Below are 21,039 nucleotides of genomic sequence, written 5' to 3'. Positions count from 1 at the left end.
GTATGCGTATTTACTTTACTTAACAAATATTTATAAACTTACAAAGCTCATAAAAGGGCAGTACATACATGCATAGTTAAAATATTTGAATATCTATATTTACATAACTCACGGAAGACGAGACATCCATCCCAAATATTTCTGGATGTGCCACTCGCTCCTGGCTACCTTATGTACTTGGCCAAAGCGGACATCGACATTTTTAACTTCTTGGAATCCTACAAAATCAAGAAGGATGAAAAAATAAGTACAGCTCTTGAGCTGTAAATTATTAAAATTAATATGTTCAAGTACAAATTTATCCCGAGAAAATTCAAAATGACGCTCTTTTCTGATGTTATTTATGTACCCAGATATATCCAGGATTTTTCGGAAGCGTCAGCAAACTATTTTAATGCCCGTAGAATTGGACGGACTTCATGGTATGCGGCAACGGAAGTGGTGAAATGTCCCATTTCCGTTTACAGGATGGTGAGACGATTTGTAATGCAACTCAAAGATGCAACTAAAGAATTCGAATCTGTTGGAAATCAAGGTGCTTAGGATACAGTTTAAATTATTTATGAGACAATTCACGTAGTCATTGGGAACTTTGCAAAATTAGTTTCGTAAAATAATTTTGGAAGCTTTTACAAATATGCACAAGGACGCCTTGATCTGAGTAAGTTTGCAAAAAGTTGTTGGCTAATTTTCCTTAGAAATTTTGTAAAAGTTTGTAAGCCTACAGAATTTGTGGATCATTTATGAATGTTTTAACGTACATTTTTACAAAAGACTACGTGAATTGCCTCTATATTTTATTTCCTGATCCAGATTTCAGGTCATTGTCACGATTTGTCCGTTGTTCATACAAAAAATAAGTAATGTAAACAGATACATATATACGTGTGTAGATATCTGTTAACACGTTTCAGATATCCCACCCAAGATAAGCAACCTCCTCAGCCTTGTCGCTTATCCCACACTAGACGACTTTCATGAAACGATGGAATCGATTTTAAATCTCCAGCAGTTTTATGGTCTAAAGCCAAGTAAGGTGAGTACCACCAAATATCTCATGGTTTGTACCCTGTGAAATTTTAATCTCAATTTTCAAAATAAACTTTCGCAAATATTTTCGTAAATTCGTAAATTTAATTTTTGTAAAATTCTCAAAAGTTAGTGCACGGAAGAATTCTAACAATCCAGGCCAATGCGTCCCTCAACGCCATCCATGCCCTCGAAATAGGAAAATTTGCCCTATCAAAGAAACAGTACACATTATCTCTTTCCTGGTTATACGCTGCTAAAGACTTGTACCGTGATGCCGGCATGACTTCAAGTGTGGAGATTGACACCTTGGTGACGAAATTAGTTGACCAGGTAGAAATAAATCTGATAAGCTACAGTTAGTTTTGTGTAATCTTCCTTTCTGTACCAAATTACACACATTTTTGTAAAGATTTTTTATTTTACTTTTGTTTACATAGCACGACACCGATTATGATTCTGAGCTATCCACAGGGCTTTACTTCTTTGAAGAAAAGCTGTCCAACAATATGTCGGCTAGAACGATGCGCGAGGTCAAAATGAAAAACTACTATGGAATTGCGCCATCCGGACATGAATCATATCAAGGAGATGTCGCGTACTACAATTTGCTCAATATTTGCAACGGAAATGAGTTCGTGGTGAGTAAAATTCAAAATTCGTTCACCAAGTTTAAAAAAACGTTCCTACGGTATCAATTTAAAGAGGTTAGTTATTCATAAACCAGTGAGTCAATCAGTCCGATATTTGCAACCCATAAACTCCATAAAGTTCAAGCATCTCTATAACACGTTGCAAAATTCGTTTTCATATCCATCGTAGATTTACTGATATGCATGCATTCCATTTTGTTGGGAAAATTGTGTTTAAAAATTTTTGCAAGGTTTACAAAGATTTTGCAAAGACTGTACATCGAAGTACATAATTTAACTGCCAAATAACTAATCTTAAGATGCTGATTTACTTCATCCTTAGCCCGAATCTGTGAAGAAAACCTTATTTTGCCGCCTTGAAACTAAGCAGAATCCTTACTTTGCCATCAATCCGATTAAAATGGAAGTCTTAAGTCACGACCCGTACGCCGTCATGATGCACAAAGTATTTCCAAAGTACTACTTTCGATCGACGTGGAGTAGCAGTGCGTCCGCGGCAGTTGTCAAATCCTCGGTTTCTTTAGCATCACTGGAATTGGAGGCGGCAGGATTGTCGAAAATGTCTCATGAAGCTTCGGATCCACGACCAGGGTCGACTTATCGGATCGTCGCGGCAATAAATAAAGCTCGTAAGTCAATTATTTTCAAAGAAAAAGTTGTAATTTTTCAGAAATTGAAAAATAATTTCGAATTTTTTGGTAAATTGTTAAGCTCATATATGCAAATGTATGTACATACTTCTCTAATGATATACATACATAACCTTCTCAACCAGCCATATAAATTTACTACCGACCCGTAATAAATTGTCAGCTAATTGGTTTTTTTTAGTTCATATATGCGCAACTATTTTCCACGTTTGTTCAATAATTTTTATGCAAATTTTCAAAACCAATTTATGCATACAGTAAATTTTCTCTGTCTGAATTAAATTCCAGATTTTAAGGACACAGCGTTACACCCGGGTCTCGTGTCCAAAATGGAGTTTCTTACCAAGGTGAAGATAAAAGGAAAAGCGTCCGACACTTATGTCATCAATTCTTACCTGCATGGTACGTACATACATACGACTTTTATGCATCGTTAACTAATCAACTTAAAATTGACCCCATTTAATAACACTAAGTAAGGTGCCCCCGCTATCATGCATTGTGACCATTTATATGGGTTGGACGATTATGGCTTACCGACAAAAGGACACAGGTTGTCCTCAATCGTACTTTACGTAAGGGATGCAAATTTATTGCGGAACATAATTACAAATTATTGAAGTTTCCGAGTAAATACTTATTTTTATTTAGATGACAGATGTCGAAGAAGGTGGTGGAACAGCGTTTCCAAATCTAGGGTTCAGAACATACGCGGAAGCAGGTAGTATGTTATACTGGTAAGTTATCAGAATTAACATTTTCTTAATGGGGATATGCACATCAACAATTTCCACCTTTCGCCACAAATATTTAGTCAGATATATTGCAAAATTGTTTACATGCATATGTATCATATCTATCTATGTAAGTTTATGCATATAGTGGTGTTGCAGCAATTCAATATTTTAAGTCAGTCTTTCAAAAACAGGTTACTTTTAACAAAGACAACTTTATTAAATTTTTATATAAATGACCTGCACACTTTTGAGCTACGATTATAAATAGTATTTTAGAAAGTTTTCGTGGTTACATATTATAAAAACTTTCTACCAATAGGTGTACATTTTACACTCTAATCTTTAAAAATTGATGTCATCAAACCTTATCAAAAATTCACTCAAGAAGTCAGTAGTTTGAAAATAGTAAAATATGTTTCTTCCCATTTTTCCTGGAAAGAAAGTGTCTAAAATGTAAATAGGATTTGCTTTCTATGCAGCGAGCTTCCAATTACAGATAAATAATTTGAGCCAATTGTCAGTTATGAATATGTGTATATAGCTTTCTTCCATCAAGAACAATGACAACTACTAATTTAAATATGTATGACTCACAATGTGAGTCTCACATTAATGTCTGTAATTTACCCGAAATATGTATGCAATAGACATATTTATGTATGTATTGCAAGACAGTCTTTTAAATGGAACACAATTAGATTATTTAGATTAAATTAAACTTCAAGTTGAATTACGTTCGTACATGGTCGCAAAATTTGACGACGAAACTACGTATGCAGGCACTAATATTATGTTATTCAGTTCCTTCGAGGTTGATGAAGTCCATATTTGCGAACTGGTGGTCCAGCATGCTTCGTTTTTCTCGCCTCCTTCCTACGATTACGATACTTATCGAACGATATTGTCGCCACCTTAAAATATCAGTCGGGTTAATATTTAACTTGCCTGATGTACTAATTATTAATTCTCAGTTTTGTCACAGATCAGGGTTCCTATACTTTATACAGGGTTAGGCAAGTTAGAAATTTCCAAAAATCAGACTAATTAAAATTTTAATCTGAGGAAATTTTACAGCTCATTCTTGATTCACTTTGCTTAGCAAGTAACAACAACTTTTCACCAGCAAAATCATCAAAATTTCGTATAAAATTTAATTAATCTGATTTTTATAAATTTTAAATTTGCAAAAACTACCATGGAAAATAAAGCATAGGAACCCTGACTGATCACTAATTAATACGCATACCTTAGTAACCAATTCCTCCTCCTCCTCCGAGACTTCCACATAGTTCCGCATCCAACGAGGCTCGTCCTTCACATATGGATCAAACATGACTTCCTTCACCGTCCTCTGAACCGTGTTGTCATACTCCTTCTCAATCTTCCTTATCATATTGGGTAATTTCGTCTCTGCAAATCGCAACATCCTGAGATGGTCCGTGGACATGACGAAGGTTTCAAAAACGTAGTCCGTATCTACTAAACAGGGGAAAAAGTAGAGTTTTTCCACCAGATCGTCTACGGGGACGCATCGGTCAAACTTGATCTCGTTCTTGGGTCCCCACCGTTTCGTTGAGGGGGCTTGGATCGAAATTAGTTTGAGGTTTGGTAAACTGGCAAAGTCGTAACTTGACATTTTCGTCCGGCTCACGGCCCTGGTTCGCCAACGGGCAGAGTATTCTAAGGGTTCGTCGACCAGTCGGAAATATACTTGTTCAATATGTTCCGGATGCTGGGCGGCCAAACCGCGAAAAATTGTGGACAAGGAAGGGTTAACAAGACGGGAGTTGCTGGTACACCAAAAAAGATGGTCGCCCTGCTCCATAAAATTGCTTCGCATGTGGCAGTTTCCCGATCGACAGTGGTTGTCTAGTCGAATGTACTTGACGAGTTTGGGGTCAACTTGAGGGGTAAGGCCGGATTTGCAACAGGGGAACATTTTCGTAGGGACGAGAACACATAGTTCTCCGAGGAGTGGAGTCGCCACGGATTGCCAGAGGCGGCAGACGAGACGGGCCGTTTTCAGGGTGGAGGCAGATAAGTTCGAAAAGATGGCGGTGATGATCTGAAAATGGAACGTTACTGATAAAATATTGCATTCCAAACAAAATCAAAGTAAAAATCAGCACATTTTAAGCATTTTTTTGTCCTATGTATGAATTTATTTACAGTAAAATCGACGTAGTTTCTGAAGTAGGCAGTATTTTTCGAGTCGGCTTTCACCATAAATCAATACAGAGTCACGACCACACCCCCTGATTATCAGTTGATGCGGTTGGGGCAAAATGAGGCTATTGTTGGAATTGGAACTGATTCTATTGATGAATTATAACCAAGGCTGTATGGCCAGCTTCTCGTCCATTGCATTATGACTCATCACTACCCGAGCAGCACCATAAATTCATGGTAAGTACCGGACAATTTTTGCTCAAAAAATTTTAAAACGGAAAATTTGATGTTTATTGTTACCATAATATATATCTAAATATATTACATAGTGGGTTTCCGTTCGAATCGCTATAATTTTGGTTTTAAGTTTTTCCTGAAAAATTTAATTAACTAAAATTTAATTTCGAACGGGAATCCATAAGCTTTATCATGTAATATGTCCAGGTATATATTATGGTAGCAAAAAACCATAAAATTTTCGGTTTTAAAATTTTTGGAGCAAAAATTGTCCGGTACTTACCATGAATTTATGGTGCTGCTCGGGTAGTGATGAGTCATAATGCAATGGACGAGAAGCGGGCCATACAGCCTTGATTATAACAGAATTACTCTTCTCCCGTTATCGGAGGTGTCTAGGCAAAGTGAGACATTGATGAAACCGAGGATGAGTCTAGTGATGAAACGGTACAATTAAATACCTCCTAAATATGTATGTCCACAATACGCTCTTCGCACTAAAGCTATGTACATACATATATATACATCCGTATATGCGTTTGGTGCAGTTTATTTTATTAGAATCTTATGTAAATTCGGTAAATATGATAACCTGGAACAAAAGAAGTTACTTAAACGCTTATCCCGACTTACCAAATGATTCGTAAATATCGAACAAGGCAATTTATCCATTTCAGCTAAAAATGTAACATTAGAACTTTACCCGTTTTGCTTTCCAATTATTAAACCTTTTTCTATTTATTTAATTACCAATTTTTCCTTTTGCTTTAAACTTTCTGTTGAATGATTCCTTCGGCATGATGACGAAGTTGCATGAGCAAGTCCAACAATAATATCAGATTTCTAAATAATTTATGACAGGAAAAAATCAGCTTTGGCAAGAAAATAATGTATATTTTTCTACTTACTGTATCTATTGGTTCTGTAATACAGAATCTGTATCCCTTGTTACGCAACAAACATCCACTCGGAAAGAAAGCAAATACCGTAATGTTCCGTAGTTTGACTTGGGTTTTAATACCAACCATGGAAAAACTGAACATATCCAGATTTCCTTTGTTTTCATCAGTTGTATGAAAATGCTCAGGATGCTTTTTGATACATACATACAATGTATGCGGATGCATGAATTCTGTCTGTGGGAACTAGTTCAATGGTATTGTTTATGCATTAAAGGGACGCTTAGGCATCAATACGGGTTCCCTTTAATGTGCTGATCCCTTGTATGTAATGTAAATATATGCACATACATATGTACATATGTATGACATTGGTGCATATCAGTACACCGTTAAAAATCTGGTAGAGTCAGAGTCTCATTCTCATACATATATTTGTACGTATGTACGTATGTATGTACATACACTCCTTTCTGGTATTGATTTGGTAATATGTAAGTTAATGTAACATAATGTAACTTCCTACTGGATTTGTAGCAGATGGTTTGTTTCTGAGTGATAAATTTTTCATTACCACAAAATTGCTTACTCGAAATGCTACCATGCCGGTAGAGTCACTCCACCCATTAATAATTTAATACCAGTTTTCTAAGAGTGTATGTACTTGCACCGAAGTCAACGTAAATCGCAATTGTTTTTGCTACCAACTTGCTTAGAGTGTACGTTTTTAAAAATAATTTTAAAAACTTTTACAAAGTAAAAAAAACGTTCTTGCTCTGGGTACTTAAGTTTTCAAAAATGTGTAAGCTAATTTTTCTCAGAAATATGTAATTGTAAAACAAGTTTGCAAGTTTACAGAATTTAATGTTATAAAGGATTGCGAGATAACTCCAATAAATATTTTATTTATCTTTCAGGCATGCTGCCCATACGAATGGCGAGATCGACTTCCGAACATCACATGGTGGGTGTGCCGCCGCATACGGATTACGTTGGCTCGGAGTCAGATTTATTCGTCAATTTGAGAACTTTCAGACACAAAAGTGTTCACTAAAGCGAGGCAAATGGCTCATCTAGATGATTTTGTGTTAATCCATATGTACATACACCGATGCTAATATGTGTATTTACATATCTATGTATATATAAGTATCTATGTATGTATGGTAATGATACTTAAAAAATACAACCAATCGATATATATTTGCAATTAAATTCCGATAAGGCAACAGTTCATTGAGCAACATACATACACATATGCAAAAGTTGAAAGTACACATCGATTCAACTTTGTACATAAAAATAGCAAAATTAAACAAGTACAGTCTGAATATAAAATCATGATTTTTTCATAAATTTATAAATTTATGATTGCACCCTTATTCATAAATATTGTAAATTTAGGTACAATTCAAACAGGAAATTTCAAATTTATTCGTAAGTCCATATTGTCACATTGCATCATCGTCTTACCCACCTTGACGAGTGCATGAAATAAACATTTTACAAATTGTGTCCTCAGAATCATTTTATTCAGCAGAACGAAACTTAAAAAAGTATGCAGGCCTAGTGGCAAACGGATTTCAATTAATCTTACGCATTATTCGTTATGATTTACTTATTTTCAATTAAACTTTATGTGTGTCACAGCTATTTCATAAATATTTAAACACAGAAATTTAAACTAAATATATAACTTTGGGGTTTTATGAAATTACATATTATTACCTATCTACAGACGAAAAATTTACTAAAATTTGGTAAATCTGTATCTTAACATTTCCCCTTACATATTCTACGGGAACGTCACGATGCAATCGATAATGTAGTCGAATGTCTTCTGAAAGTAGGTGACCGTCGTGGAGACCGTGACAAAGTAAAACTGTCCGACTTGAATTCTTAGCGTGGCGCAAGATGTCATAATCCTTCGCAGATTTTGATGTTTCGTTTCTGACCACGAGTTGAGGAAGGATGTCGCAATGTCAAACATTTCCGCGGAGATTTGTAACATCCCGTAACTACAGCAGACACAAATGACCACACCGAATGGATAGGTCAAGATGGCTGGAAATTCCTCTATGAATTTGTTATTCATGGAGCGGATCAAGACATATCCGCAAGAAACGAGCGCTGTCCAGTTGACCATCTAAAAATTGGGGGTGTTAATTTGAAAAATCAGATTGTAGAGGCATAATTTCCTCGTAATAGTAATTAAACTTTTGTGCAATTTCGTAAGAGGGTAATTTTCAAAATTTGTATCGCGATATTTTATATGAACGGTAATTTTCAAAATATTGTAGGCAAGATTTCGCATGCCGTAAGACCTTTTTGAAGGGAAAATCGTGACTTGCAGAATTATTTACTCATCGTAAATCATATCATCCCATAATATTTAGCACAAGACGTAACGAATTACCTTCATAATTGGGAATGCCGCCGGACCAATGCACTCGTTCAAGAGACCAGTCATTACTTGAAGAGATCGATACATTTCCACCGCCGTGTGAGGATCCCGCAGTTGGTCGATAGTGTACCCGGTGTCATTATTATGACTGCGAGAAAATGGAAATGACTGAAATTGAAAATTCCCAAGTTTTCATAAACTTTGACTTACTGAGCCTCCATCAGCCAAAACTCGACACTGTTCCCATGTGCGACAGACATCCAGGCTAAGAGACAAAAGACCGCAATGGTCTGACCGGCCATGACCATTTCCTGGAAAATAGGTAATGACAAAAGATTATTATAGAATACAGAATACCATCCCCATAGCAACCATTCCATTACCTGTAAGGCACCCAGGACCAGCCACCACTGCGGATTTCCCGGCTCGTACACATAGCTCGTCAAGTACCACGGTTGAAACGGCATGAACAAGTACAGGATGCAGGACAACACCAACTGTACGAAATTCGCGGGTATGCAAACCTTCAGCACAGCGTTTCCTCGATCTTCCAACCCATCCAGGTGCAATACGTACCTGTCTAGAAGAAACCTATCAACCTTGCCGCCCTATCTCACTTTACCCCTTCCACACTTACCTACACACTTCTCATTAAACTCCAACAACGTATTTATATAATTCCGGAACTTTTCTCGGTAAATGTACATCAACGTGTTCAACGAGATGGAGTAGAGGTACCAGAAGACGCAGAACGAGTTCATAAAGACTGGGCGGTAGCTCCCTTTGTCCAATTGGACGCGAGCGAAGAACGAGTAGAACTGATACCCCAGGAGGATCGTGTTCTGAATCGCGAAGATGAACCAGACCACGGACCACACCTTATGAACGCCGGGACTGTGACGGATAACCCGTCTCGCTTTAGTGTCATATCGCCACGGTAATGCCCACACGAGGGCGCCAACTAGGCAGATTTGGTGGAGTCGGCCCACCGCCCTAGCGCTGAGCAGGGTTGGTCGGGCGGCTTTAGTTGAGCCTGGTTCCGCCGTGGGTGGGCGGGATATCGTGGTAATTGTGGGGGCGCCCCATTGAGCCCAGTCGCCGAGTTCGGGGTCTGTATTAGTTGGTGGGTGGGGATATCGGGTTCGACGGGTGGTTCCAGTAGCGGTGGAGGATCCGGCGGACGAAAGACTATTTAAGGGGAGATAGAATTAAGTCTAATTGGAATGCAAAAACATACACTCTTAGAAATCTAGTGTAGCCAAGCAGATATTGATTTCTCAGTATTAAACCTCCTACCGCTTGGTATTAAAGTTACAGTTACCGGTGCGTAAAAAATTACTACCGATATGGTAAATTGATACCGAGCTATTACTGCATGCATCGTATTAAGGACCTATCAATACCACTTTAGTAGATATATATATATATGAAACCGCTTGGTATTATTTTAATACTCGATTTGTACGAGTGTATGTACCTTGAAATTGATAATTTTTCCCAAAACACTGCCTAACCAAGTTTGAATTCTAACCTGTCACGATCACCGGGTAGACCGTTTTCACCCCTCTCGTCCCAAATGTCCCCCATCCCACCACCGCGATATAATCTGTTCACGTCGAAACGGTCCTTCCCCTCTTCGTAACCATGGAGACCTAACCCCGTCACTTTAGCGAGGTTACGACGACGACGCTTCCTCAAGGACCCGGCAGCTTGCATGGCCACGATTCCACTAGGCAATACTAACGCTGATAAGAACGAGGAAGGAAGCCCACACTTTTCTACACACACGACGTATGTATACCTATAAATACAATAGTATTTCAAAGATTTATGCGTTCGTAGTATTGGGTTTATCACGAAATGATCGACAAGACCCAAGTCATCAATATTTTTCAAACCACCGACATAATTGTTCCAAAAATGGTAGGAATCACTAATTGATTTCGTGTAAGGTGTAGTTTTCCGTAGGTGAGGCAAACAAGAACTGAGAAGCAGTGTCAAAACGATCACCTATTTAATTGTTCTTTTACACTGGTTAAAAATTAAAATTTTTTAATTCAAGCTTTTTACTAATTAAGTATTTTGAAGGAAATCTAAACCCGACAATCATGCACGAATATTTTACAAAAATAATTTAGTTATTTCTAACACCATTTGGGAAATCATTTTAGTATCATTTCCAGTGCGATAGATACCATTTTGCCAGATTTAGTAGAGTTTTAGTCAAAAATTAAATTCTTAAAATTTTCAAAAAATTCGTATATTTTCTCAAATCTTGAAACCTACCGAGGCCCCTACCCCAACGTTCTGACGGATTATTTATCTACTAAAAGTCCTCAAATTATAAGCTATCTTGCATTCAATCAAATCATGGGAAGCTGAAAAAACACATCATTTTATTCCTCTATATTAATTATTCAATATTTTCATTGCATCACGGAAGGATTTCAAATTTTTCGCATTTACTTTCTCAGCCTAGATTTTAAAGCATTCCAAACCAATTTCAAATCTATTTACATTCGCGAAATTTTATTGCCCTGAATATTAAATTTTCTAGACCCACTACAGACAAACAATGTCTAGAATCCAACCAGAGATATCTAACCTCTGCATATTACTCGTACTGACTATGGTGTTAAGGCGTATCGATATATCATAAAAAACAATGCTTCTCACACAAGTAAATACGCAAAATCAAATATTTACATAGCCAAAAATAGGTAGCGTAACCTTGTAACGTGAAAACAAAACGAATTGATTTTCCAGTCCACGCGATTCTAAATAAGTTACCATACTGTGACACTGTTGCGAAATTAGGACGACAGAAACACCCAGATTGGAGTCCAGCTTTATGTACATACGTACCAGGCGTGCCTTTAATTGCTGTGGCATGACCACCCTACAAATAATTAAGCTAAATATCAATAATTCCGATGGTGCGCAATCTGACCATCTTTGTGTTCTTGGGAACGGGTTCAATTACCAAATAAAATTGGCTTCAGATACATACATACGCTCATCATTTTTTGAACGGCGTGTCTAGTCCATTATCCGACTAATAATCTACACGCTAAGAAATCCGGTGAACATTTGTAACTCGGATGTCACAGCATGGAAATGCATGGAACTTTCACCATTCATCGTCACAACGCGATGGCTCGTTATTATGGATATGGTCATATAGACATGGTAACACTTTATCAGTGTGAGTCACAGATATGGAGGTGTGAGTCACTAAAAACCGCGTATTCTTATGCATTACCAGTTGTGTACAGTCACAGGTTTTGCAATATTTTTAGATGCGTATATTTTTAGGGTAGGAGGTTTTCCGTGGCATTCCGGATGAAGGTTGGATCTTGTGTTTTAGGTCATGCAGTCATGCTAAATACATACAGACAGATTTTAATTAAATACCAGCAAATGCGGAGAAGTTTAGACGTACATAATTACAGGTCTCGGGAGAATTGTAGGTAATTATCTATGCAATACAACCCCAGCAATACAGATGTACCTATTTGCAGCACGTGAGTAGTTACATTTGCATAATATGTCCATGCACTTTCAATGGTTACTTACATACTTTATGTACATGTACAATTTCTATTTATCGTCTTAAGAGTAATAGCAGCTTTTCTATAATTGGATACGGATGTACTTAGATAATATCTAAGTACATCCGTATATATCCGTACATATTATGTGCATAAAATCCACGTTCATCTGTATGTACATACATATTTATATTTAACACACTAATTGCTTAAGCAATTAGTGTATTTTATGGTAATGCAATTGCATTACCCTTGCGTTAAGACTTAGGTATATAAAATATTCGAGTTATGAATGTATCTGTAATTACATTAATAAATAATCGTTAACAACCTTTACAGGTGAAATCAATAATTTTCCATTTATTTATTTGTCCACTAATTGCGTTATGAATATTTTTCAATTTAATAATTCCACAAATTGAATTCAAATTTCAAAAACTAATTAATCATCCAAGATTTGACTTATCCTATGCAAATATTTCATTAACCAAGTAAATTTGATTCGCTCAATATTTACATTAATCGAATCGACTTTATCATTCGTGGGGCCATTAGCTCTTCCTTAATTACCCTCACCTCCACTATCTTGGGACAAAATTCGACCGGATTTGAACTAATCGAATCATACGAAGCGTAATCCAATGCTCCCATCGTGATCAGGGTCGGGACACCTGAATCATTATAGGTCATCCTACCCTGAAAGTGAAACTTGTTTAAGACTCCCGACTCATCCGGAGTCGCCAGCGAGAAACAGACCGATGGCAAGGAGGGATTGGCGGTCTCGTCATCAAATATTTTAAACACTGGCGCCAACGCATAATCTGGAACGGATGGGTTGGCATCGGCCTGTCCTGTGATCAGGAATGAACCGACGGGTCCGAAGGATGTCGGAATATTTAATATTGGTCCATTAGTAAAATCTATCGGGGCGAGAATGCTGAAACTTCTCCCAATTCCGAACTCCTCTTCAAAAACGTGGATTGCTTGCTGATTTAAATTTTCCCCGCCGAGAGAGCGATACGACTTCATGGCGGCAAAGGCAGGACCAAGTGTGTCCAAATCGTAGCATTGAGGTTGTAAGTTCCCACCGATTTGGTACCCTATGTTGCCCGGGCTACCTTGGAAATCGGCATCAGGATAGAACCTCCATCTGCAAGTTCGTAGAAATAGTTTCAATTTTCTAACAATAATTCATGCTGATCTGTAACCCTGTAAAATTCTGGAATGTCAAACTTGTATTAGAAAGGGTACAAAAAATTTACGAAAGTTGCAAATTTGCATCAATTTTAGCGCACAGATTTAGAATTATTATGTATTTTTAAAATATGTATTTCCACAAAAATTTCCCAGCTTACAAACATCCGAGTGAATCGGGCTACTAATTTTTGTTACGAAATTATCCATTCACATAATGTGTTCGATTACTTACATTCCGATCCCACAAACGACGATTGACACGTCTGGAATGAGGGTCAAGAAATCGATGAAACCCTGCTCGTTGCTGGGGACATCGGCCTCCTCCAATTTTAAACTGTACGGTCCTAAATTATTTCCAGGTTGAGTGAAAATTAGTACGGCTGGAGTGACTTGGCCATTAATTTGTACCGCTATGGTGACAATTAGCACTACGGACAGAATGGTTTTACAAAAATGGCCCATTTTATTATACTGCCAATTTAAATAAGGAATATATTTATGCAAAGAAAATTAAATGGAAAGCCAATGATCCATTTATTAACCAGGTTTTTTGTGGTTATACAACCTACAAAAATTGAACAATGCACCGTCTGACATAATTATTTGTTTAATCGACATGTTTTACCTAATTGAAATCGAGATTAGATTAAAAGTATTGAGGATGAGTAAATTGATTGGATATGGAGTACGACCGAGTTATTTTATACGGCTGAGGTTAGAGTCATTTTTTTATTTAGATATTTAGAAATCTCAAAATGTTGCTTGCACCAATGTCGAAATTTGATGATATCGATATTGACATTAATTTCACATTTAAGATGAAACGAGTACTTTACAACTGCTTATGTATAAAGTAGAATTTTTAGAATTAATTAATATATTTGCATATGTTACTGTATACCAATATTATCCATTCACTAAAGAAAACAAGGATTCATACATTTTTTAGAACGCTCGTTAAAATTCAAAAATTTTGTTAACACAATTAATGTTGGTAAAATCTAGTAGCAATATTCAATATGTATTATAAACCGTTGAGTCATAACTATAAATTACGATAATTAAATATAAATACGTACACCATCATATATACATATTTCATATTGATAAATATACATGTTAAATATAGGTACTCTTATATTATATTGATGTGTATACATATACTCATATGCATACATATGAGTATATGCATTTATATATGTATGTATCCTAGCGACAAATTGCACTTATGTACATAAATACCTACATATGCAACGTTTGTGAATTCATGTCGCATGATGGAAAATGCACGCTTATTTATCTGGTTTAAGTGAACTTTCCACGTTCAAATGCATAATTATATGACAACAATCTCTTACCGCTGTTCCGATAATTGCTTTATCTATATTTTATGTGTATACTGGTTATAGGCTAACGAACACAACAGGCACTTATTTACTGGATCTCATTCTCAAATTGAATATCTAAATGTATTGATAACGCTCAACATACAATCCCATTAATTAAAAAGGTTACCGGGTCATAAATCAAAGCGTATATAACAATCACCCACTCCAAAATCAATGCACTTTCTTAACTCGTAGATCCATCAATATCCGCGTGTATTGAAGCAATTGTGAGTTTAATGTTTGTGCAGATAACCATGGTGAGAACTGCACACTTATCTGGTTTACATGGCCCCTCCTTGCGTACCAAACGCATGTTCATGTTCAAAAAAGTACTTATGTAATCGAGAGACATAATTTTCTCTCCGGGTTTTTGAGAATAGTTTTATCTATATTTGATGTACATGCACACGTTTATAATCCAGAGTGACAAAGCACAGGAACTTGTTTACTTTACCTCATTCTAAACTGTAATGGGTGAATTGCCCGACAACGTGCAACATACATACATACACTTTGTCGCATTACATGCGTCTAATTATGCAAAAGATTAGCAGGGAAGATTTAATTAATTAGACATTATTGCAAATGTACATACATACATAAGTATGTACACATGTATGTACATCCGTATGTACATAAAGTACGGAATCGGCGTAAGACTAACCTACATAAATTGTACCAACTCGGACTTTTGCTCCAATTTTATTGCATGTTTTTTTAAAATAATAGTAGCAGAAAGTAATTTAAAATTGCTTTAAGTAAAATTGTGGCAGGCAATCAGTAATGTGACGCATACATAAATATTCCATTCATTCACCAATTAAACCCGCACAATTTTCTGCTTCTGAGTCACCCCATTTCCTGGAATAAACCCCAAGTTGTCAGTCCCCCGCACATCCACGCTCTTTGGACAAAATGCTCTCGGATCGTCACTAATCTGGTCGTACGAACGATAATCAATAGCCCCCACTGTGATCGTTGTTGGAACTCCGTTTTCATCATCGAAATTCATTGTCCCCTGAAAATGAAACTTGTTGGCACTGGCTGAATTATCGTTTCTCAAAATGAAACACACCGGCGGCTTCAATGGGTCGGGAGTGCCGGAAGGAAAGAGTTTAAATACTGGCACCAACTGGTCTTGTGGATTAGTCGGGATTACGTCCGCCTGTCCCGTAATCAAAAAGGAACCTACCGGCCCGAATCTCGAGATATCTACGGGGCCATTCACAAAATCGTCTGGGAAGAACAGGGGGCTATATATTCCGACTCCGTACACTCCGCTAAATATGTGAATTGCTGGTTGGTTCATGTTATCCGGGGGGAGGACCATCGAACGGAATGATTTCATTGTCGCGAGAGAATCCCTGATCCCGTCAATATCGAAACATTCCTCGACAGGGCTGGAACCAATTTGATACCCGATTGTGAGTAGATTAGGAACGGTGAAGTCGGCCTGAGGGTAGAATCTCCAGCTGAAATTTTTATTAATTGTGAATATAATGGTGGTGCTTTTTAAAAGAATTCATAAATTTTAAGTAATAAATATTTTGTCTGAAGGTAAGTACTCACGACAACGTCTTATTTCGCGTCTCAACTCATTTAGCAATCTTGCCAAGATCAAAAAATTTGTGTCGTAAAGAGATTCGCTAAATAAGCCTGCATAAATCTACTAAAAACAACTATTTTGACGTTGTTCCCATGGATTTCTGTAATTTTTTGATTGATTGATTGTGATTGTGGGGATGAGTTTGGGAAAACATAATTGCATCAAATAAAAACATGTCCATTATCTAAATACATAGGTAAATCTGCGAAAAAATCATTTCCAGCAACAGTTTTGCGAAATCTCGTAAATTTCGCAAAACTTCACAAACTAAATATTTATGCTTATTCGCGAGATACATGAAGGTTGACGTGAGTACGCTCCCTATTCGTCGTCTTACATTCCAGTACCACAAGCAGCAATCGTGCCCGGATTATTTGTGAAAAAATCGGTAAATTCTACACCCTTCGGATCCAGAAGAACATTAGAAACTCGCCCTTCAAGCCGTAAAGTGTTTCCAGTGCCGATCTCTATCAAATCTAGTTTGGGAATGTTTGCAACCTGTCCTGTTCCCAGTGTTGCTGAGAAAATCACAAGCAGCGTTACGCAACTGAGAAAATCAAAATTCGCCATGGATACTTTGTTGTTACAAAGATTAAGCCGGCTTCTCTTCAGACGATCAATTACAACCTTACTGTCAGAATTACTTACATATTATCCTCTTCGAAGCATTTTATTGCGTTGGAATTAATTAGGTGAACGTATTGTTCATTGTTTGAAGATAAGATTACTAAATTGTTTCAACCTGGTTATACCGTTGAAATTTGGGTCTTTGCATTTGATTACACTTTTATTTTTCACCTTTGTGTTTACTTATCAGTTTGCCCAATTCGAGCCTCTGTGGTCTATATATTTGTATATTTTGTGTCATGAAGTACATCTTTATTTGAACATCAACACATGCACTAAGCGCATTGCACTTACATATCTTACATTACATGTAAGTTTGTGCAGGCTAATTGGGAAATAGATAACGGGGAAATTGGAACGGATGCACCCAGAACATTTTTTTGTTCGTGGTTTCTCCTAAGGGGGTGGTGCAAGGATGAATATTTTTCAACAAAATCGAAAAATCAATAGTTGGGGAATTCCATGCAATTTTGCAATGAATTTGGTTGTTAGCCTAATTTTACAAATTATAATATTCTGTACCAACGACCTTATCCGACCTATATGACCCCTACTGGACCGATCTTAACAATCTCCGAGCTTATTCTTCATTTCCGGAGATGAAGGCCAGGATAAAATGTATTTATTTCATTTTTGAAACGTGGTTGACAACCAAATTCATCGCAAAATTGCATGCAATTCCCCAACTTTTGATTTTTTGATTTTTTTGAAAAAAAAATATTCATCCTTGCACCACCCCCTTAGCAGCACCGTAACAACAGTGGTATATGGTGGTACCAAATACCAGGCCCGGGATCCACAAGGGCCCGGGCCGGGTCGTTAGCTTTACACTAGATATAATGGACTTTTTTTAGTATTAAAGATTTTACAAAAAAATTATTCCACGCAAATAAATTTTCTAACGTTAAGTTGGTAGATCTCATTTGTTTTTCATGTGTAATTATTTTTATATGAATTTCATTGGCTTACACTTTTGCATGGATTTAGAGCAAACATTATGTGTAATTTTTACATTTAATAGCTTGACTTTCGAATTTTAGTTAATATGCAAAATTCTGATTTTAGCCGTTACTGCATTTCAAAATTCGTCTATGTAAAAGCGAAATTAGGCCTATTAAAGAAAACCTAAAGGTATGGGTCGAATTATTTCTCTGCATTAGCAATTTAAAATTTGTAGGGTCAAAATCGGAGAAGATCACTTCATGCCTTCGCATTTTTAGTTACAATTCCTATTAATTATTCATTACTGATTTACATAACTAATCATCATCATCATTAATGATTTACAACTCAATTACAATTACTGATTACTCCGTACAGGTCTTCATTCGTTATGGAAACACGCAATACATACATACCTATGTATGAATATTTGCATCTATGGATGTATGTACAACTCTTCGAATAAGAATATATTGCCAGAAAATCCATAATTCTTAGGGAATATCAAATAACGATGGAATGTGCCCCATAACATTCCAATGTAATCGAGTCAAAATTATACAATTCTCATGAACATAATGCTTATCAACAAATGCGTGGTTGCACTCACTTCCGGAAAGAGGATTATCTGTACGACTAAGTTCTTGATGCAATTAGTTATGTAAATAATGAAGATCTGCATGACATATTTTGCATGCATAATAAGAACTTTACGTCCGGTAGTGGGATTAGCTGGAGGCAATGAGATTACGTAATTGCATGAAATTTCGGTATATAAACCTCAAACTCAAATTAAGTTAGTACATAGTCGTCTGATCACCTCGGTAGTAATTTTACACCTTGTAAACACCAAAATAGTCTTGCATGGGTGAAATTTCGGCAAACAATTAATTATGAAGAAACTGAACTATGTACTGGAGAAAAATTTTAAATTACCGTCATTCCAAACTTGCGGTCTATTTTGTTTCACGTTGGTGTTCTTTGGAAATGCTCTGGCTGAGGAATTAATTCAAGTAAGAATACGTCAAAAGTTAAATCTGTATACATATATATGTACATACCGAGGAATTATTTTTGCTGGTCACCTCATTAGCATAAATCTCACTGTCCCCATTCTCGACGATAGCGTGTTGAATAAACTGCAAGTTTGTCGTTAATACGACAAAATATGCAAATGAGGTAACTAGCCGGAAAAATTCTTCCGCTCAAAGTGGATAATAACAAAAAATTGATTTTAAGGCTGTTTTATCAGTTTAAAATATTTAAATTTACGCGTCTTGTATTTTTAGACACAAGTTCGGAACTCAGACTTTATTAATACCACAGCCCTCAACTCTCGAAACGGGAGAAAGTTATTCAAGGGGCCCGGATTTTGGTTCGCCGAGGGAATTTTGACCAGCTTATTTAATGCAGCAAATCCACCACCTCGGCCGCCAACTAGAACCCCTTCAACTACTACATCCCTACCAACTACGACAACTACATCGCAACCAATTACGACAACTACAACATCCCAACCAACTACAACAACACCAACGACTACCACATATAGACCGCCAACAACCGTCCCTACAATTACACCAGGACCGCCCATAACTGTCCCGACAATTACGCCCCCACCGCCGATAACTGTCCCGACAATTACACCACCACCGCCGATAACTGTCCCGACAATTACACCACCTCCGCCGATAACCGTCCCGACAATTACACCACCTCCGCCGATAACTGTCCCGACAATTACACCACCTCCGCCGATAACCGTCCCGACAATTACACCACCTCCGCCGATAACCGTCCCGACAATTACACCACCTCCGCCGATAACCGTCCCTACAATTACACCACCACCGCCGATAACTGTCCCGACAATTACACCACCTCCGCCGATAACCGTCCCGACAATTACACCACCTCCGCCGATAACCGTCCCGACAATTACACCACCTCCGCCGATAACCGTCCCGACAATTACGCCACCTCCGCCGATAACTGTCCCGACAATTACACCACCTCCGCCGATAACCGTCCCGACAATTACACCACCTCCGCCGATAACCGTCCCTACAATTACACCACCACCGCCGATAACTGTCCCGACAATTACACCACCTCCGCCGATAACCGTCCCGACAATTACACCACCTCCGCCGATAACTGTCCCGACAATTACACCACCTCCGCCGATAACCGTCCCGACAATTACGCCACCTCCGCCGATAACTGTCCCGACAATTACACCACCACCGCCGATAACTGTCCCGACAATAACTGTCCCTACGACAATCAGAGCACCGCCGATAACTGTCCCTACAACAATCAGATCACCGCCGGTAAGTGTTCCTACGATATCTACTACAGTAAGTGGACCCTAAGTGACTGCTCCGACTACAATAAAAATAGGGACAAGGACGAAACTTTAGACGGGAGAATACAGTCATGATGATAGGTGTAATTTTTTGTTATGTACATACAGTATAATTATACCATCCCTAAATTCTATCTATGATATATATTCATATGCATAAAACAATGCACATTAATGTAAATTATCACATTTTGACTATTTTAATTTGTAGTCTAAATATGTATGTATCTATGTATACAAGTGAATTGCATATTAAAAATATTTATGTATGTAATTCGTTCTGTTCACATACGTAAGCTTGTTTAAATCCATCTCAAATTTTGTTACAAACTTGTTTCTAAATCATTAATTACAATAAAAAAATGATTAAAAACATTTAAAAATCAGTTTTTTAAATGAGTTCCTAAAAAATGTACGCATTTCTAATCCTAAAACTCTACTATCAGCCACTTTCAAAAGTCCGGCCATGTGATAGTACACTAGTTCAACTAGTCTAGTTGTATACATTAGTCCAAAATTTAGAAGTCTTGACAATGCATGTCTAGTTCATAATGTGGCTAAATATGCAAATACATATGATCT

At 37.2% G+C, this 21,039-nt stretch overlaps 7 protein-coding genes across 8 annotated transcripts; 3 read left to right on the top strand and 4 right to left on the bottom strand.

The window, feature by feature from the left end:
* The first annotated feature begins 415 nt into the window (after positions 1–415).
* On the top strand, positions 416–2,769 carry LOC110843904. Its single transcript, XM_035846605.1, has 6 exons — positions 416–535; positions 915–1,036; positions 1,159–1,362; positions 1,470–1,670; positions 2,005–2,311; positions 2,621–2,769. Exons 1-6 carry the CDS (start codon positions 469–471, stop codon positions 2,767–2,769), a joined length of 1,050 nt encoding a protein of 349 aa, XP_035702498.1. The 5' UTR covers positions 416–468.
* On the top strand, positions 2,621–7,567 carry LOC118433881 (prolyl 4-hydroxylase subunit alpha-2-like). Of its 2 annotated transcripts, XM_035846317.1 has the most exons (4): positions 2,621–2,734; positions 2,809–2,907; positions 2,984–3,069; positions 7,292–7,567. In XM_035846317.1, the coding sequence occupies exons 2-4, from the start codon at positions 2,827–2,829 to the stop codon at positions 7,449–7,451; spliced, it is 327 nt and encodes a 108-aa protein (XP_035702210.1). In that variant the 5' UTR covers positions 2,621–2,734; positions 2,809–2,826; the 3' UTR covers positions 7,452–7,567. The 2 variants fall into 2 exon arrangements, 1 of the variants encoding a protein (XP_035702210.1); XR_004833634.1 differs by lacking the exons at positions 2,621–2,734; positions 2,809–2,907; positions 2,984–3,069 and adding an exon at positions 6,863–7,176.
* LOC110862561 lies at positions 3,262–6,491 on the bottom strand. The gene is made up of 5 exons (XM_022111777.2): positions 6,384–6,491; positions 6,226–6,318; positions 6,109–6,152; positions 4,316–5,134; positions 3,262–3,980 (listed from the first exon to the last, which is right to left on the bottom strand). Exons 2-5 carry the CDS (start codon positions 6,272–6,274, stop codon positions 3,867–3,869), a joined length of 1,026 nt encoding a protein of 341 aa, XP_021967469.1. The 5' UTR covers positions 6,275–6,318; positions 6,384–6,491; the 3' UTR covers positions 3,262–3,866.
* A 235-nt stretch (positions 7,568–7,802) lies between the features above and the next one.
* Positions 7,803–9,959, bottom strand: LOC118433861. Its single transcript, XM_035846262.1, has 4 exons — positions 9,162–9,959; positions 8,989–9,089; positions 8,791–8,926; positions 7,803–8,520 (listed from the first exon to the last, which is right to left on the bottom strand). Exons 1-4 carry the CDS (start codon positions 9,243–9,245, stop codon positions 8,170–8,172), a joined length of 672 nt encoding a protein of 223 aa, XP_035702155.1. The 5' UTR covers positions 9,246–9,959; the 3' UTR covers positions 7,803–8,169.
* Positions 9,960–12,669: 2,710 nt separating this feature from the next.
* On the bottom strand, positions 12,670–14,106 carry LOC110863202. Its single transcript, XM_022112457.2, has 2 exons — positions 13,759–14,106; positions 12,670–13,479 (listed from the first exon to the last, which is right to left on the bottom strand). The coding sequence occupies exons 1-2, from the start codon at positions 13,986–13,988 to the stop codon at positions 12,843–12,845; spliced, it is 867 nt and encodes a 288-aa protein (XP_021968149.1). The 5' UTR covers positions 13,989–14,106; the 3' UTR covers positions 12,670–12,842.
* Positions 14,107–15,583: 1,477 nt separating this feature from the next.
* Positions 15,584–17,170, bottom strand: LOC110861196. Its single transcript, XM_022110311.2, has 2 exons — positions 16,858–17,170; positions 15,584–16,386 (listed from the first exon to the last, which is right to left on the bottom strand). Exons 1-2 carry the CDS (start codon positions 17,088–17,090, stop codon positions 15,735–15,737), a joined length of 885 nt encoding a protein of 294 aa, XP_021966003.1. The 5' UTR covers positions 17,091–17,170; the 3' UTR covers positions 15,584–15,734.
* A 1,658-nt stretch (positions 17,171–18,828) lies between these two features.
* Positions 18,829–20,498, top strand: LOC118434186 (mucin-2-like). Its single transcript, XM_035847057.1, has 2 exons — positions 18,829–19,102; positions 19,379–20,498. Exons 1-2 carry the CDS (start codon positions 18,983–18,985, stop codon positions 20,462–20,464), a joined length of 1,206 nt encoding a protein of 401 aa, XP_035702950.1. The 5' UTR covers positions 18,829–18,982; the 3' UTR covers positions 20,465–20,498.
* Positions 20,499–21,039: the final 541 nt, after the last annotated feature.

Source organism: Folsomia candida, unplaced genomic scaffold, assembly GCF_002217175.1.
Source record: "Folsomia candida strain VU population unplaced genomic scaffold, ASM221717v1 Fcan01_Sc001, whole genome shotgun sequence".
NCBI lineage: Eukaryota > Metazoa > Arthropoda > Collembola > Entomobryomorpha > Isotomidae > Folsomia > Folsomia candida.
Note: the sequence above shows the minus strand (reverse complement) of the source record. Positions and strands in the feature narration are given on the sequence as shown.